This window comes from Pongo pygmaeus, chromosome 11, assembly GCF_028885625.2.
Source record: "Pongo pygmaeus isolate AG05252 chromosome 11, NHGRI_mPonPyg2-v2.0_pri, whole genome shotgun sequence".
Lineage (NCBI taxonomy): Eukaryota > Metazoa > Chordata > Mammalia > Primates > Hominidae > Pongo > Pongo pygmaeus.
The window spans coordinates 69,493,705-69,512,264 of NC_072384.2; the positions used below are offsets into that span (position 1 = coordinate 69,493,705).

Consider the following 18,560-nt stretch of genomic DNA (forward strand, 5'->3'; position numbering starts at 1 on the left):
TTGGAATTTATACTACAGTTCTAACCTGCTACCAACACCATTGTTAGCACAACTGACTATATGCCAAATTACCGCACCTCTTTATAATATTGGTTGGTTCATATATGTTTGGAAATTAGGGAAAATATGTCGTAATGTGGAAGTTGTTGATTCATATGTAACATTCCTGGTTTAGGAGAGCTGGGATAGTGGGGTAGAATCATAACCTTTAGCTGGAGAGGAAAAAACTCTGAGCTCTGCTGCAAAGACAGCAGGAGCCTTTTCAGCACTATACTAAGAAAATTAGAAATGAGCACCTACACCCAGGGCTTCCTCCCCAAGAGGTGCACTGCTACTTTTACCTTGGTTTTACAAGAGGCAGGCTCCCTTCTTTGCTCCTCTTCCCTCTGCATTGTCATAGTTGGCTGGCTTTCTTTACTCTGTTGTGCAGTGTTAACATGGTCTGATCTAGCCTTAAACCACCACGTGATGTTTGCCTGGGCCTGCAAATGATCTTTCCAGGTACCAATTACTGCTTTTGTTACTTCTCTGGTTACAAACTTGAATAGGTTGTGAATGTCCATCCCTTACCCTTTTCTCCCCCATAAGCCTTGTTATTTTTAGTGCGAGGTTTTTCTAGGATATATATATATCACATTGAGCAGAATGTCTGTATTTCCTTTTTGGATTTTTTTTCTAAGCATATTTTAATTTGTTTTTATTGTTTTTAACTGTCAACTCCAACTTCTAATATGTTGTGTTTATTTTTCAAAATTTGATTTGTTGAACTCATTTTTTCTTAGACTCTTCAAAGCGTTTCCTCTGTTCATTGTTTTAGTCCTCTCCTCTTCTCTCCTACCTTCCTATAATAATCTCTCTCATTCCACCCTTTAGCTTCTTCGTGCATTTGATGGTAATTTATAAGGTTAGGAAAATTTTTATCTTGGTATTTTGGGTACTTAAGAGTCTTCCGTTAGAAGCAGAGATTACATTTAAGAGCTCTTGTGTTTTAATATTTAGGGATATTTCACTGTATTTTAAAATCAAAATTAACACTAAAATATATATTATAGCAAATACATAGATGTTGATTAGTAGTATGTAAGCATGCATATATTATGTGTTTAATGTAATTTGTAAGCACATTTATAAAGCGTATCAATTTATGAATGTGACCGTGTATAATGCTAATTTTATTTTCCTTCAGGATGATCAGGATAGTAGTCAAGGTCTGGGCAAGAGAAAAAGGGTAAAACTAAGCAGTGGCACCAAAGGTATTTTTATTTATTATTATTTTTTTCCTTGAATAAAATGCTTCTAAAAAATGCCTAATCACTAAAAATACTTGATGGGCTAGCCATATTGACATCAAAGCTGTTTGAAGGGAGGCTTATGTTATTAGATTTATCTAATAAGTTTTGGAGAAAGTATTGTTAAGCGATTACTATTGGGTTTTGTTCATTATTTTCATCATAAAATATGCATTATCATATTTGAGTTCCCCCCCAAAAGGAAGTCTTTTCATTGATTGATTGATTTGGCTCTAGTGTTTTTTGTGTGAATTTGTAGTTTGGCCTAGTTCCTTTTATAATCGGGGGTATGCAATTTCTAGAGTGAAAAAAGACAAGGGAGATGACATGGTGAGAGAGAGACAGAGACACACACACACACATGCACACACACACACACACACAGGGAATGAACAAATAGTACTTAACACGTCATAAAGGCTCAGTAGGGACTCACGTGTTTACTCAAAGGAGAAAGTATTATAAATATGCTTTGTAGTGAGGGACTAGATTAGTAATAATAATGAGTAATATTTATTGAATCTTTTGTATGTGTTAGACATGTTAGAGATTATGGCTAATGAGAGGTAGATCCTTAATTCATATCCCAGAGCCTAAGCTTTTAACCACAATGTTTACTTGACTGTCACTAAAAGCTTTTCTAGAATACTTGCGATTAGTTGACAAGTCTGTGCTTTGGATTTTTGCCAGAGATTTTCATATCTTAACGTGTGGTTGGTTTAGAAAGTCTCCAGAGGCTAAAATGTTATTTTGATGAAAAGAAATTTCTTACAGAAGTAAGAAATTAACTTGGGCTTGCTAGGAAAGGGTATGGAATTTGATCTGCAGTCCAGGTTGCACACATACACATATGTTCTCCTTTTTTCTGGCTCAGCAGAGAACCTGTATGTCTGAAGGAAATTAGGAACTCATATGGCCTTCTGGCTCTTTAACTTATCAGATATTAAACTGAGTCCTTGTGACACATCTGAGTTGGAGATTGTTAGGCACATAGTTGAGTTTAAGCTTTAGGGGTGCCCCAGAAAATACCTGCGGTGGTGTAAGAGGTCATTGTTTTCCTTCAGCCTGGTCACACTCTGCTGAAGATACTTTTTATGCAGACTTAAAGTGTTTTTTTCTTTGTCTGTTTTTAAATACCTGAACTTTTTTCACATGTGTGTTTGGATTGAATGCCTTCTCTTCCTTGTAATGGTAAGAAATAGTACTGAGATTTAAGACTTCATCAGTTACCATTTCCAGTTTGAGTATGTACATGGAAGGAATGGCTTTGTGAATTAGAACCCCAGGTGTTTTCAAAAACTGACCTTATTTTGAAGATATCTGAAGTTTAGGGAATGGCTCAATTTTTGTAAGAATTTTGTTCCACAGCTTGAAAAGTGCACTGAAAAGAAAATATGTAATGGTAAGGAAGAGGCCAGACACTATGCTAACCTCATCACTGCCTGTTCTCTAAACCTGCATTTTAAGGGTGAGGAAACTGAGGCCTTGAGGGCTTTAACTATATGGCCAAGATTCCAAGATTATTGAGCTAGTGAGTTGCAGAACTTGAACTCTGCTCTCTTAATTAAAACCTTTGCTTTAGTCATGCATTTACCGTGCATAGTGATTCTTTAAAAATCTCTTTTTACAATTTGACTTAAGGTAGTTTACACATTGTTAAAAGTCATGTCAAGATTTAAAGATAGTCAAACATAACTAATGGAAGCATTTCTAACTACATTTTCATAATATTACACAATATAACACGTGCTTTAACATCTTGGGAGACTGACATCACCTATTTTAAGAACAACAAAGAAGACATTGCTGGAGTTTTTTTGGTCTGCAGATAAAAATATTGAATTCTGCATAACTGCAACTATTCTTATTTTAGCAGAAGCCACAGCTTTCCTGGTATATTCAGGTTGTTTAATTGATTTAAAACATTGTTAATGTATATTTTCTTTTAAGTGCTTGACAATTAATAATAATTATGATGACTTCAGGCTTTTCATTTGCCTAATGCAGGCTTGCAGAGTTATAACTATGAATTCTAATAGTACTAGTTTTGTTCAGCTTTGTAAATACATTAAGAAGCACTTACCAATGAGAGCTTTTATTTTGGTAGTCTGTGAAATTATCAGTCACATTGTGTTAAGTGAATTGTGAGAGTTAAATTAGGTACAGCAGTGTGCTGTGGATTATAATTTATTTTTTTCAGCACAGGTTCTCACTGTGTTACCCAGGCTGGAATGATCAGTGGCATGATCTTGGCTCACTTCAACCTCTGCCTCCCAGGCTCAAGCGATCCAATCCTCCTGTCTCAACCTGCCGAGTAGTTGGGACTACAGGCGCATGCCACCCCACCTGGCTGCTTTTCGTATTTTTTTTAGAGACAGGTTTTGCCATGTTGCCTAGGTTGGTCTCAAATTCCTGAGCTCAAGCCATCTGCCCACCTCAGTCTCCCAAAGTGCTGGGATTAAGGTGTGAGCCACTGTGCCAAGCCTATATTATAATTTTTAATTACAAATCTTAAATTCCTGCTACCTGATTCTCTTGGGCCCTGTTTTTATTACTTTTTGTCTTTGAATCTGTCAGTGAGTTCTTTTGACTGTATTTTACCTCATTTCTTGCAATCTTGGTTTGTTTTTGTTTTTAAATCATTGTCATGCCCTGGAAATGATCTGTTTCCGGAAGAATAGATTTCTGTTTTATAAGTAGAAAATTCTGAGTTTTGAAAATAATTACTTAATTGCTAATAATAAAGAAATGTAGCCTGGACAACACAGCAAGACCATGTCTCTTCAAAAAATAAAAAATAAATTAGCAGGGTGTGGTCTTGCACACCTATAGTCCTAGCTGTTCAGGAGGGTAAGGTGGGAGGATAACTTGAGCTGAGGAGTTTGAGGCTGCAGTGAGCTATGATTATGCCACTGCACTCTGGCCTCCAGAGTGAGACCCTGACTCTTAAGAAAAAAAAAAAAAGATGTATAGTGTTACAGTGTACTTGTCTTTGTATGTTAACCACTACTATATATCACTTATGTCACCACTGAAATGGAATTAGGGAGTTGGAAGATATTTTTGCCTCTCTGTAGTTAAAATCATAATATCTTCAGAAAATATGATATTTTGGTGCTGTTTTATCTTTAGTTATTAATGAAAAAACTGTGTTAAAGTTATATCTAATAAGGACTGATTCAAGCCTTAGTAAATGCAGTGTTTTATAAAGAAAGTGATGACATACTGAGCTTATTGTTACTCATTTAGACCCACTACCTGGGGAGATGTGGTATGAACACATTATTCAATAGTAGAAGAAGTATAAAGCTGGGGTAGTGTTAATTGAAAAAACTCTACAAGGTTATCCTGCAAGACACCTTGAACAGTGATGTAGTTAGGGCTGGACCTGAGGATTTTGATGCATGTGAGATACTGTTTTTTCCAGTCTCTCATCTAAGTTTAGCCCCTGCTTAAGCAGTGTCACTGGAGCCAGTACATCATAGTTGACACTTCTTGTATCCTCTTGATGTCTTAGTGGATAATGCTGTCTTCTATTGAATACCTTTATTGAAAAAGGGCATCCATTCTCCCCATTCATTTTTCCACTTACTGCTTTATATTAAAATTATGCATGAAATTTTTTTGTATTTATATACTGTGTACATTATAGAAATCTAGCTTGTCAATATTATTGCATTATTGTAAGGATATTTTTAACTTTTAGATACTTTCACATTTTATGGTTTATGGGTTATTAGTTATAAAATGAGATGAGCAACTTCAATCATTAACTGATAAATTTCATTTTTCTTGTGCAGATCAATCCATAATGGATGTTTTGAAGCATAAAAGCTTCCTAGAAGAACTATTATTTTGGACTATAAAATATGAATTCCCTCAAAAGATGGTAACTTTCTTACTCAACATGCTTCCAGATCAAGAGTATAAGGTATCTATATATTTTCCTGCTTTTCTGAACTTTGCTTTTCTTTCTTTGCCTTTCATTATTAAATCTTTTTTTGATATATTTCTCAGGTGAGGGTTGATATAACACTATGAACAAGTGTTAGTTTCTTCTCTTGCTAACACAAGTTCTTCACAAAAGGCACAGTGTCTTAGCTTTGTGGCAAAGCAGCATTACTCAGCAGAATTCCAAAGGATTGCTTTTCTGCATGGAACTTGGTCTGGAGGGAATGCTGGGGAACAAACATTGAAACCACAATTTTTATTTTGCAGAAATAAATATGTAGTTACAAATTGTTCTAAATCCTCTGAAGAAGAGTACAAGGTGCTATGAGAATGTTTAATGGGAGCAATTGAATTTAGATTGTGAGATCAGGCTGGGAAAAGCATGGGTTGAAAAGTTTCTGGTCACAACTGCTAAAGAGAGAACAGTTATTGACTCATATGCAAATGTTGGCAGGTGAAGTTTCTAGTCCCGGGGGTCAGAACTCACCTGTTACTATCATATGGTTATGGCAAAATGACGAAGCTCAGTGTATGAAAAGAAAATAAAGCATGCTGTTATTTTTATAGTGTAGGTTAGGAGAGACACTTTAATAGTGTCATTGTTTTGTGTGTCTTTATATCTGCTAAAAAAAAAAACAGAGAAAATGTACATGTAAAGGAAATAAGAGTAAAAATAAGAGTAAAAATAAATATGGCTGGGTGTGGTAGCTCACGTCTGTAATCCCAGCACTTTGGGAGGCCGAGGTGGGCAGATCACTAGAGGTCGGGAGTTTGAGATCAGTCTGGCCAAACCCCATCTCTACTGAAAATACAAAAATTTGCTGGGCGTGATGGCGTGTGCCTGTAATCCCAGCTACTTGGGAAGCTGAGGCAGGAGAATTGCTTGAACCTGGGAGGCGGAGGTTGCAGTGAGCTGAGATCATGCCACTGTACTCAGGCTTGGGTGACAGAGCAAGACTCCGTCTTGGGGAAAAAAAAATTTTTTTTTTCTTTAACCATCAAAATATTTTGCAGATGTTCCAGGAAAGTGAAAGACTACCTCACCATCGAGATTTTTTTTTTTTAGTTATCTTGGGCATTATTATAAATTAGTAATAGCTGTAAAATGTTAACATGATATACTGAAAATGATGTTAAACTAAAAATTAAAACTAATGTGTTTTTTCCTTTCTATTAAAATGTTTACAGGTTGCTTTTACAAAAACTTTTGTTCAGCATTATGCTTTCATTATGAAAACACTGAAGAAAAGTCATGAATCAGACACAATGTCTAACAGAATTGTGCATATTAGTGTTCAGTTGTTCAGCAATGAGGAGCTAGCCAGACAGGTAACAGAAGAATGTCAGCTGCTGGATATTATGGTCACTGTGCTATTATACATGATGGAAAGTTGCCTTATTAAAAGTGAGCTACAAGGTAACTCAGAATTATATTCACTAGTTCTATTATTATCAGTATTATTATTCTAGTATTATTAGTGTACTTCGTATACTTAGTAATATTACTAATTACTAATGATACTTAGTATTATTAATCATATTCTAGTATTAGTGAACTTTGTATAACTAGTCTTGAAAACACCTTACGTTTAAAAAATTATAAAATAATACATGTTTGTTATGGACATCTTTGAAAATTTCCAGTGAAGTTTAAAGAAAAAGTTAAAAGCACTTGTAGTTTTGTTATTCACAAATACGTGTTGTTAGCACTTTGCTATATTTCTTTTCTTTTTGTGTGATGACTATATTTATAGATAAAATAAATACTTTTTAAAAAGTTGCCATAGTGTACATGTCAAAAACATGCATTTTAGTAAGTGCAGGTATTAATGTCATGGCTATACCATAATTTATTTAGTCATTTTCTTATTAGACATGTTTCTGTTTTTTTATCATAAATTTGCTGCTATCAGTCTTAGATATTTTTACATGCTTATACTTTTATAACTTAAAAATTGGGATAAATCTTGCCTTTACTCCCTTAGTGAGAACTTTATATTCTTCTTTTGTGCCCACTATGTGGTTGATACTCTTCAACCTGCCATAATGTTTCTGCACCTCTTCCCGTTCTCATTCATCTTAACTTTACCTCCCTTAAATTCTATATATATGTATATATGTATATACACACATATATATAAATACATATATAATTTTTATTATTATTATTTTTTGAGATGGAGTCTTGCTCTGTCCCCCAGGCTGGAGTGCAGTGGTACGATCTTGGCTCACTGCAACCTCCGCCTCCTGGGTTCAGTTCAAGCAGTTCTGCCTCAGCCTCCTGAGTAGCTGGGATAACAGGTGTGCATCACCATGTCTGGCTAATTTTTGTATTTTTAGTAGAGATGGGGTTTTGCCATGGTGCCCAGGCTAGTCTTGAACTCCTGACCTCAGGTGATCCACCTGCCTCAGCCACCCAAATTGCTGGGTTTACAGGTATGAGACACCATGCCTGGCCAATAATATATAGTATTTAAATATTTGCTATGTACCTGGTACTGTGTTGAATACTATTTATATATTGTTTCAATTAAGCTTCTGAGCAAGTCTCTGAGATTGGCATTATTATTATCCTTGCTTTAAAGATGAGTACATTGAGGCTTAGGAAAGTTAAGCAATTTGCCATAGGTTATACAGCCAGCAAATGACAGAGTTAAGAAGGATTTCGTGGCTCCTAATGTCAGAACTCTTACTATTCTTAACCTTGACACAGCCAGTCCCTATCAAAGATACTTTGATAGGATGTGTCTTTACTTGTTGGCACTAGGAGCTAAACTTTAAAAATAACAACAAACAATACTTCAGATTAATTAAATCTTAGGACCTCTCCATTCTCTGAGGAGGAGAAATGTTATAGTTGAGCCTTGCTTTGTTCCACTCTTGCCTCTTTGTGCATATCAGCTCCTGTTTTCTCCTTATACTGATAATCTGTCTGTTCTCAGGTGTGACACCATGTCCTGAAAATTGATATGAACTCAGTGCAAGGCATAATGCGTTATATATGATAGCTAGCTAATTATGATAGCTACCATCTCTAGAGTACTCAACTATATGCTAGACTCTTTTCTCAGTACTTTATATGCGTTATATCACTTAACCATCAATAATTCTTTGAAGGTATTGTCATCTCCATTTTATAGATGAGGCAGCTGAGGCATAGGAAGTTGAAGTCAATGATCTGTGATCTTACAGCTCTGAGTGGTAAGGCTGGGTTGTCTAACTTCATAGCCTGTACTCTTTCTTACCTACTTTGTGAGTCTGCCTTCCCATTGTAGGTATAGTGGGAGCATAATATATTATTTACATTAAAGAATATACTTCTTCACCTTTTTTTTTTTTTTTTTAAAGATGGAGTTTCACTCTTTTTTTTTTTTTTTTTTTTGAGATGGAGTCTCGCTCTGTCACCCAGGCTGGGGTGCAGTGGCGCGATCTCAGCTCACTGCAAGCTCTGCCTCCCAGGTTCACGCCATTCTCCTGCCTCAGCCTCCCGAGTAGCTGGGAATACAGTCGCGCCCACCACCACGCCCAGCTAATTTTTTGTATTTTTAGTAGAGACGGGGTTTCACCGTGTTAGCCAGGATGGTCTCGATCTCCTGACGTTGTGATCCTCCCGCCTCGGCCTCCCAAAGTGCTGGGATTACAGGCCTGAGCCACCGCGCCTGGCTGGAGTTTCACTTTTGTTGCCTAGGCTGGAATGCAATGGTGTGATCTCAGCTCACTGCAACCTCTGCCTTCCAGGTTCAACTGATTCTCCTGCCTCAGCCTCCTGAGTAGCTGGGACTACAGGCACCTGCCACCATCCCCAGCTAATTTTTTGTATTTTTAGTAGAGATGGGGTTTCACCGCATTGGCCGGGCTGGTCTTGGACTCCTGACGTCAGGTGATCCACCCGCCTCGGCCTCCCAAAGTGCTGGGATTACAGGCGTGAGCCACCATGCTCGGCCTACTTCTTTGCTTTTTAAAGGAAAATTTAAAAGCTGCTTTATGTTTTAGTTTTACTAACTTCATGTAATATGATCTATTCTTTCCTAGAGATTTATCTACATATATTGCTTTTTCTTTTTTCCTTTTTGAAATAGTATCTGCTATCATTCAGCTGTATCAATGATATTCTTATATGGAATTGTATATTTAAAGACAGACTTTTCACAAAAATGGTGTTTTTTAAAATTTTTTTACTTTTTAATTATACTTTAAGCTCTGGGGTACATGTACAGAATGTGCAGGTTTGTTACCTAGGTATACATGTGCCATGGTGGTTTGCTGCACCCATCAACCTGTCATCTACATTAGGTATTTCTCCTAATGCTGTTCCTCCCCCCGCCCCCCACCCCCTGCCCCCCAACAGGCCCCAGTGTGTGATGTCCCCCTCCCTGTGTCCATGTGTTCTCATTGTTCAACTCCCACTTATGAGTGAAAACATGTGGTGTTTGGTTTTCTGTCCTTGTGATAGTTTGCTGAGAATGATGGTGTCCAGTTTCATTCGTGTCCCTGCAAAGGACATGAGCTCATCATTTTTTATGGCTGCAATAGTATTCCATGGTGTATATGTGCCACATTTTCTTTATCCAGTCCATCATTGATGGTCATTTGGGTTGGTTCCAAGTCTTTGCTATTGTGAACAGTGCCGCAATAAACATACATGTGCATGTGTCTTTATAGTAGCATGATTTATAATCCTTTGGATATATACCCAGTAAAGGGATTGCTGGGTCAAATGGTATTTCTAGTTCTAAATCCTTGAGGAATCACCATACTGTCTTCCACAGTGGTTGAACTAATTTACACTCCCACCAACAGTGTAAAAGCGTTCCTATTTCTCTACATCCTCTCCAGCATCTGTGGTTTCCTGACTTTTTAATGATCGCTGTTCTGACTGGCCTGAGATGGTATCTCATTGTGGTTTTGATTTGCATTTCTCTAATGACCAGTGATGATGAGCATTTTTCATATGTCTGTTGGCTGCATAAATGTCTTCTTTTGAGAAGTGTCTGTTCATATCCTTCACCCACTTTTTGATGGGATTGTTTTTTTCTTGTAAATTTGTTTAAGTTCTTTGTAGATTCTGGATATTAGCCCTTTGTCAGATGGATAGATTGCAAAAATTTTCTCCCATTCTGTAGGTTGCCTGTTTACTCTGATAATAGTTTCTTTTGCTGTGCAGAAGCTCTTTAGTTTAATTAGATCCCATTTGTCAATTTTGGCTTTTGTTGCCATTGCTTTTGGTGTTTTAGTCATAAAGTCTTTGCGGCAAAATGGTGTTTTAAATTCATAATTGAGAAAACAAAATTTGGAAGTACCTGTTCTTTTAAAAGAATCTGGAGTCTCTTTTCTTCACTAGGTGATTTAGCTGTGCTTATTACATGTGGTTTGCATTTGGCCTTTAAGGGAGAATATTTGGGAACAAGATGAGTCTTAAACCTGCCTCCCATTTTTTTTTTTTTAATAGCTAGCTTTCCTCACTTTTTATATTTATATCCTTACCTACCTCATTCTAATGTTCACTCCCATTGTTCTATTGAAATCTACAAAATTGTCCATGACTCATGTAGCCATAGTCCTAGTTTTCCCAGAATAGCCTTAAGTTATGCCTGTTAGTCTGACGTAGTTATTAATACAATTTCTTTTATGCTCAAAAGCATCCCAGTTTATATGATAAATTATGTGGTTTACCCTTTTTGTAAACTACATGTTGAGGAAGCCAGTGGTCATAGTTTAAACTTTACCTTGCTTGATTTTCAGTAGCATTTCACACTGTTGATTCTTTTTCTGTGGCCCAATACTCTTCTCTACTTGTCCTATCAATATTGGTGTTTCTTGGCACTTTGTCCTAGTGTCTCTGCTTTTCACACTTTTCCCATATTTTTCTGAAATCATATTATATGGTATCAGTTGCTTTTTACATATGTTTCTAATGCAGTTAGTCTTTTCTGGAAATTCTTATACAAATTAAATTTTCAACAAGCTGAAATAAAGATTGTTAAGATCTTTAAATATAATTTTTTTTTTTTTAGCAGTAAACTACATTATTTCCAGCCAAGGTCTAAAACTAACTTTGGAAGCCTTCAAACTTTGCCATACTATTTTTTCCTCTTTCAGTAGTAGCATAAGATATCATGATATATATTTACTGCTTTTCTAAAAGTATCATAAGCTTTTCCCATTTTTACACTGAGTATTAGAATAAACCTTAGCTATACTGAACTACCCATAACTAGCCACAGATACTACAACAGGATCTCTGTACTTTCTTTTTATTTTTTAGCAGCCTCTATCTAGCCTTGGCTTGAGTTGTTGTTAGATGATATTTTAAAATTTTATCTATACTTTTAATAAATACAGAAGCTGATACAATGAGAATTTGGCCACAGTGATAGCTGAAGACTAAAGGGAAAAAGCCTTATAGTAGTATGTGATGCTTACCTTCTACTTTTACTTTTTTATATTCAATTTTATACCATATGCTTTGTGGTTCCAAACATAGCTCATAATTTTTCATGTCCCAGAAATGTTAGAATTTGTCTTTTGAAACAGTCTTTGTAAAGTGGAATCTAAAACCATGTGTTGCATGACATAGGAATGTCTGTAGATGCTCATAATCCCAGACTGCCTTTCCTCCCTGCATATCAAACTACTTATTGAACTATATTGTTTGGATGTCTATAAACACCTTAAACACACAGTGTCCATAGCGAAGACTCATTATTGCTCCATTAATCTGGCTTCTTTTACATTATCTTGTGTGTGTGTGTATGTACATGAGCACATGAATGTGTGTTTTGATTCCACTGTCTAACTATCTAAACAGCTGTGCAGCCTAAAAACCTAGGAGTTGTCTTTGACTTCTTTTTACTCCTTGCAGATATAGCACACATTACCAACTCTGTCCTTCACATCTTCTGAATATCTTTACATAGCCTCTTCATCACTGCATCTTTTTGCCACCACCATAGTTCAAACCATGGCTATCTCTAAGCCTCTTATCTCTAGTTGTTGTCACTCTCCTTCAGTCACTTTTTACATTACACTTCTTATAATGTTCTCTCTCTTAAAACCCCCTAGTGGCTTTCCGTTCTCTTCATGTGAACTCTAAAGTCCTGACACTGGTTTATAAGACCCTGTAGCCTCATTTGCAGCATGCATCCTCTGTATTCTTTCTTCAAGTGATTCTAACCTTTCTTAGGTACTGCTCCTTCTGCGTATAGCACCATCTGCTCCACCATCACTAGTTTATCTGGTTAATCCTAATTCCTGCTTTATTTTATAGGTCTCAGTTTAAACTTCACTTCCTCAGGAGAGTCTTTTTTTTTTTTTTTTTTTTTTTTTTTGAGATGGAGTCTTGCTCTGTCACTTAGGCTGGAATGCAGTGGCACAATCTCGGCTCACTGCAACCTCCGCCTCCCGGGTTCAAGTGATTCTCCTGCCTCAGCCTCCTGAGTAGTTGGGATTACAGGTGCCCGCCACCACACCCAGCTAACTTTGTGTTTTTAGTAGAGGTGGGAGTTTCACCATGTTGGCGAGGCTGGTTTCGAACTCCTGACTTCAGGTGATTCGCCCATTTTGACCTCCCAAAGTTCTGGGATTATAGGCGTGAGCCACCATGCCCAGCCAAGTCTTTTCTTGAATTGTAGTCTAGCTTTATTTGTTCTTATGACTCCCTGTACTTTTCCCATTGCAGCCCTTATCACATTCTGCCTTCTTAGATGTTAATCTCCATGAAGACAGAGATCATCTAAATCTTGATTTATTTACCACTTTATTCTCAGAGATTAGTTGAAAACTTGACCCTTAGTAGGTGCTCAATAAATGTTGATGAGTGAATTTAACACTGAATCATTGCTCTTTATATCTGTAATGAGGAAAGTACCAGTTTGAGTAAAAATAGAAGTCCTAATCATTTTATTTCATTAATGATTCCAAGGCGTTTTTTATAAGAACAGTAGTATTTAAGCAGTGTCAAGAAAATAGTGAGTTTGATTAATTATATTCTGCTTATTCATCCTCTGGTTTCAATTATATAGAACAGTGATTCTCAATTTTTAACTTAAAAAAATCCCAACATTCCTTAGCACTGTTGCATCAATATCAATGGCTCACTAGCTCAGAAGTGGAACAGTAGTTGTCAGTCATGGTCAGGGGTTAGTATAAATAATTTGTAAAAAGCCCCTAGTCCTTACTTCCTCATTGAGTTAGACCCTGTCTCGTCCATTGAGAAGTACTGAAAGAGAGTGTACTTAACTTCAGTGGGCCCTGTTCTTAGATATTGTTAAACTTATTTAATATTTGGTAAAATAATTCTATGTACTGAAACCTAAGTTTAATGTGTAGAAATTAAAAAGTGCAGTAGAGGCCCTCCTGACTGATGAGTATGAAAGGTAGGTAAGTAGTTGAATAAGTTGGCTAAAGTGAAGAATCATTTAAAAAATATGAGCCGGGTGTGGTGGCACATACCTGTAATCCCAGCTACTGAGGAGGCTGAGGTGGGAGGACTGCTTGAGCCCAGGAGTTTGAGTCCAGCGTGGGCAACATAGTGAGACCCCCATCTTTGAAAAAATATATATATACCTTAAACATTGTATTTTAACTTAAAGCACAGAACTGTGTGTTCATTCTTCAGGCTTTTAACTTTGAGCGAAGTATTTTCAGGATAAGGTTTCCTTGACTGGAGTTCTCGCTCATCTTTTTTATAAATAGCACATCTATAAAGCATCATCTGTGGATTCCAATTTTAATCTCTTGAAAATAGAGTTAGAATATATAAAGCAATCTGAGTGTAAAATATACTTAGGCTTTTATGATTTTTCTGTCCCAAGGTTTTTTGGGTTTTTTTCCTGGCACTTGTTTTTATTTTATTGTCTCTCAAGAGCATATGATTCAATTTCTGTAATACCTCTCTGTGCTTTCATATGTCATTAGTTCATATACTTTTGATCTAAATTGTATAATTGTGATAAAAAGAACAATTAGCATGAATAGAAACAAAAATTGACTCTAGGTAACCATACGCCTCAGCCTGTGTACAGGGAATGAGCTATGAGCCTTGAGCATTCCATGTATTATGGATATTAATATGTTTTACAGTGGGAATGGAAACTTCCTAGTCCAGTGAGTCAGTGAAGTTGGAATAGGTTAAAGAGAGCGAATGCATATATACTAATAATTTTTAATGATAAAGATTTTGTACAAGCCTATCCTCCCACCACCCCCAACAATGTATTTAAACTTTGAGGATTTTTTTTCAAGGCTTAAGAAGTTGGGGTGTGTGTGTGTGTGTTTCTTTTTTTTAAATGTGTGTTTTTTATCTTTGAAATATTGTTTGCTAAAATTTGTATTGATGTATTTTTTGAATAGAAGAAAGCAATTAAATGTACATCTCTTGAAATTGTACCGATTTGGTTGATGAGATGAAATGAGATTAATCTAGGGGTAAAAATTTTTTATTGATTGCAACAGAAAATATTGCATTACATCATTAGAATCAAGAAAATAAGGTTTTATAAACATACAGCTACCTCAGTATCATGTCATATATTGGACATATGGTAATAATTACTATAATGATGTGCTAAGTACTTTTGTTAATGCTTCATGTAATTCTTTTAAGATGGATGTTTTTATTTTCCACTTTATAAATGAAGAAATTGATTCAGAGAGTGTAAATATTGTACCTAAAGCCATATAGGTGTTAAATGGAAGGCTGGGGTTTGAATTTAGGTGTATCTGATTCTAAAGTATATATATTCTGTATTATTGGTTAAGCTTTTAAAAAAAATCTTATGAAATTTTTGGGTTGTATGTGTCTTTTTTAGATGAAGAAAATAGTTTACACGTGGTAGTGAACTGTGGAGAAGCATTACTGAAGAATAACACTTACTGGCCTCTTGTTAGTGATTTTATTAATATTCTTTCTCATCAAAGTGTGGCCAAGAGATTTTTGGAGGATCACGGTTTGTTAGTTACGTGGATGAACTTTGTATCTTTCTTTCAAGGTATGAATTTTACCCCTTTGTTAATTTTTTGGTTTACAAAATTCCTAATGCTAAATTATTAAATATCAATTAAAATGCAGTAGCACATCATTCAGGCTACACATGAAATATCTCATTATTTTAATTGGTATTTGTAAGTACTTTAATAAATTGTTCATAAAACATACCAAGGAGTTAGGAAAAATGTCAAATGTTTGAAAAAGAAAGAGGAGTGTAACTTTTTAAGCATTTAAAAAAATTTAGCTTATTTTTTTATTTTTAGTAGAGACAGGGTCTCACTATGTTGCCCAGGCTGGTCTAGTACTCCTGGGCTCAACCAATCCATTTGCTTCAGTCTCCCAAAGTGCTGGGATTACAGGGATTAGCCACTGTGCCTGGCTTTGAAGCATTTGTAACCATTAATCTAGAAATGTGAAATCTATTGTCTGAGAAAGATTCATAACACTTACATAAAACTTTCAACTAACATCAATTAAAATTTTTTTGACTTTCTTATCAAAAGATATTCAGTTTGTTACATGAGACAATTCATAAAATGTTTCTAAGAAAACCTAGTTTGTAAAAAATTCTGAAAGGACTAGATTGTTTCATTTTTAGTAATTTACTTATTTGTATATATACTGTGTCAGTAATGCCATTTGTGTGCATAAATGTGTTTGGGACTGGGAAATGTTGTACTTGATATTTAATATGAATGTGTGCTTCCACTTCACAAGGTTTATATCTGCTTTAATTTTTGCCAGGTATGAACTTAAACAAGCGAGAACTAAACGAGCATGTGGAATTTGAGTCTCAGACCTACTATGCTGCCTTCGCTGCTGAACTTGAGGCCTGTGCACAGCCAATGTGGGGGCTTTTATCACATTGTAAAGTTAGGGTATGTTGGAAATATTTTTGTTAATTTCTGTGTTTATTTAAGAAAAAGACTTGTGAAAATATTGGTTTGTTCATTTGTATATAATGTGCAGTGTTTAATTTTGTTTCAAATTGAATTCAGCTTTATGAAAACTGACCCGAGACAGTAATTTTCATTCTTAGGCAGTTTGGAATTCATTATTACCAGATTTTTCCAGCCTGTTGCTGTTGTGAACAGTCTTTGGAACTTCATTAGTCTCCACATTCATCTTTATTGTTTCATTTGTTATCAGTTGCCTAATGCTTCTTGTCTTTCAAGGAGTAGGATAGTCCTCAATATTACACTTTCAAGATTCCAAGGACAAAATGAGTATAAATTCCACAAACATTCCTGTGGTTGTTATATAATGTATATTATAATATATAATATTATAAGCATTGGTTTGATGGGTCTCCAGAAACCTTGGGCAGTCCAGACAAATGGAATCCCCTGACCCTATTAAACTAAAGACTTGACTAAAATTTTGATAATGGACACCATGCAGTTCCAGCCTGTTATCCTATACCAGTAATCATGCTGGACAAGATTTTGTAGTAGACATATTTTGAAGCCCTGGGTTCTAGTTTTGGCTCTGCCTCTTTTTTTACTTGGGTGACTTGGTCAGCTCATTTAAAAATATTTGAATTTCTCAGTCTGTTTACTGACCTTTTAAAAACAAAGTGAAAGAGAAATGGGACAGTAAAGCCTGCTCTTTGTTATTGTGAAGCTCTCTTCCATCTACCACTTAAACCTATGTGTTTCTTTAAGTAGATTTATACTTTCTGTTGTTAGTTCAGCCATTCTCTAAATGCAGATGACTCACAGCCTTGTTACGGTCTTACTAGGTTCAAATTTCTTTTTTTTTTTTTTTAGAGGGAATCTCTGTCGCCAGGCTGGAGTGCAGTGGCACCATCTCAGCTTACTGCAACCTCCGTCTCCCAGGTTTAAGCAATTCTCCTGCCTGAGCCTCCCGAGTAGCTGGGATTACAGGTGTGCACCAGCGCACCTGGCTAATTTTTGTATTTTTTGTAGAGACAGGGTTTCACCATGTTGGCCCAGTTCAAATTTCTAACAGGTCTGATTATTCATGTAGATCCCCTTGTAGGTATATGAATTTTCTCAGGTTCTGAATTAACTTTTAAAAACTATCTGTCCATACTGTATTTCCTTTTGTGCCCTTTTTGTCATTTAATGGTATCTTAAATTATGTAATTGTCCATTCTGGAAACTTTCTTCCCTTGCTATACTAGCTGTGTTTAACCTGTAATCAGATACTAAGAATCTTTCATTCTAGAAATATTCCTCTCCTGCTTTTTTCCTTTATTTGTCTGTATTTTAAAAATATGGATTATTAAGGTAATTTCTTAACTAGTTTTCCTGTTTCTAGACTCTTTCTACTGTAATCTGTCTCAATACCAAAGTTACTTTTCTAAGCTCTATATATCTCCCTCTCCTTTACTTAAAAATCATTCAAGTTCTCATCAGTCTACAGGATAACATCTGTTTTTCCTATAGAGACATTTAAAATTCTCCACAAATTTCCTTCAACTTGTCTCTCATAATTCATTATCTTTTTTTAAATATTTTTATTATTTTTATTTTTTGAGATGGAGTCTCACTCACTGTCACCCAGGCTGGAGTGCGAACTCAGCTCACTGCAACCTCTGCCTCCTGGGTTCAAGCGATTCTTCTGCCTCAGCCTCCCAAGTAGCTGGGATTACAAGTGTGCACCACCATGCCTGGCTCATTTTTGTATTTTTAGTAAAGACAAGGTTTCACCATGTTGCACATAGTTGTCGCAAACTCCTGACCTCAGGTGATCTGCCCACCTCAGCCTGTAATTCATCTTCTTATACCCCCTCTCCCTCCATGCCTTTATTGGATTGATTATTATTCCTCAACATGCAGTGTCCTTTCTTGATTCCTGTGCTTTTGTTCAAGCTAATCTCTTTCTTTGGCATATGGTCTTTCATTCTCTTTTATTGGCTCAGTGTTTTTCTTGCATGAGAGTTATCTTGGAAGCTTAAAAAATATGTATGCATAAGCCCCAGTGTCAGAGGTTTTGACTCATTTGATATGCAGTGGGACCTGTGTAATGATTCTAACCAAAATGAAGAACAATTAATGTTAACGCTTTGAAATTTCAAAGTTTTCTTAAAAAATTCTCAAGACTCAGATATATAATCTACTCATTTATTCCTCAGGTTTGTTTTCATAGTGTACCTTGTTTAATTTCCACTGTAGCATTTATCAAGAAACTGTCATATAATATGAGGTTTGTTTGTTCATTTATTCAAAAAATATATGCCAGACATTATTTAGATGCTTAAGTTTTTGGTACTGAACCAAATAGGTATGGTTCTTGCTCTCATAGGGGAGATAAACCTTAAGTAAGTAAAGACATCAATTTACTTCACAAGCTTTTGTAAGTGCTCT

At 35.8% G+C, this 18,560-nt stretch overlaps 1 protein-coding gene across 4 annotated transcripts in view; it reads left to right on the forward strand.

The window, feature by feature from the left end:
• The window catches only part of UBR3 (ubiquitin protein ligase E3 component n-recognin 3), a 256,230-nt gene that overhangs the window by 61,337 nt on the left and 176,333 nt on the right, over positions 1 to 18,560 (forward strand). For all 4 annotated transcript variants that reach the window (XM_054476978.2, XM_054476980.2, XM_054476979.2 and 1 more), the window contains exons 6-10: positions 1,187 to 1,253; positions 5,090 to 5,220; positions 6,429 to 6,657; positions 15,050 to 15,229; positions 15,973 to 16,106. In XM_054476978.2, coding sequence (XP_054332953.1) covers positions 1,187 to 1,253; positions 5,090 to 5,220; positions 6,429 to 6,657; positions 15,050 to 15,229; positions 15,973 to 16,106 — 741 coding nt within the window. The remainder of the gene's footprint in view (positions 1 to 1,186; positions 1,254 to 5,089; positions 5,221 to 6,428; positions 6,658 to 15,049; positions 15,230 to 15,972; positions 16,107 to 18,560) is intronic.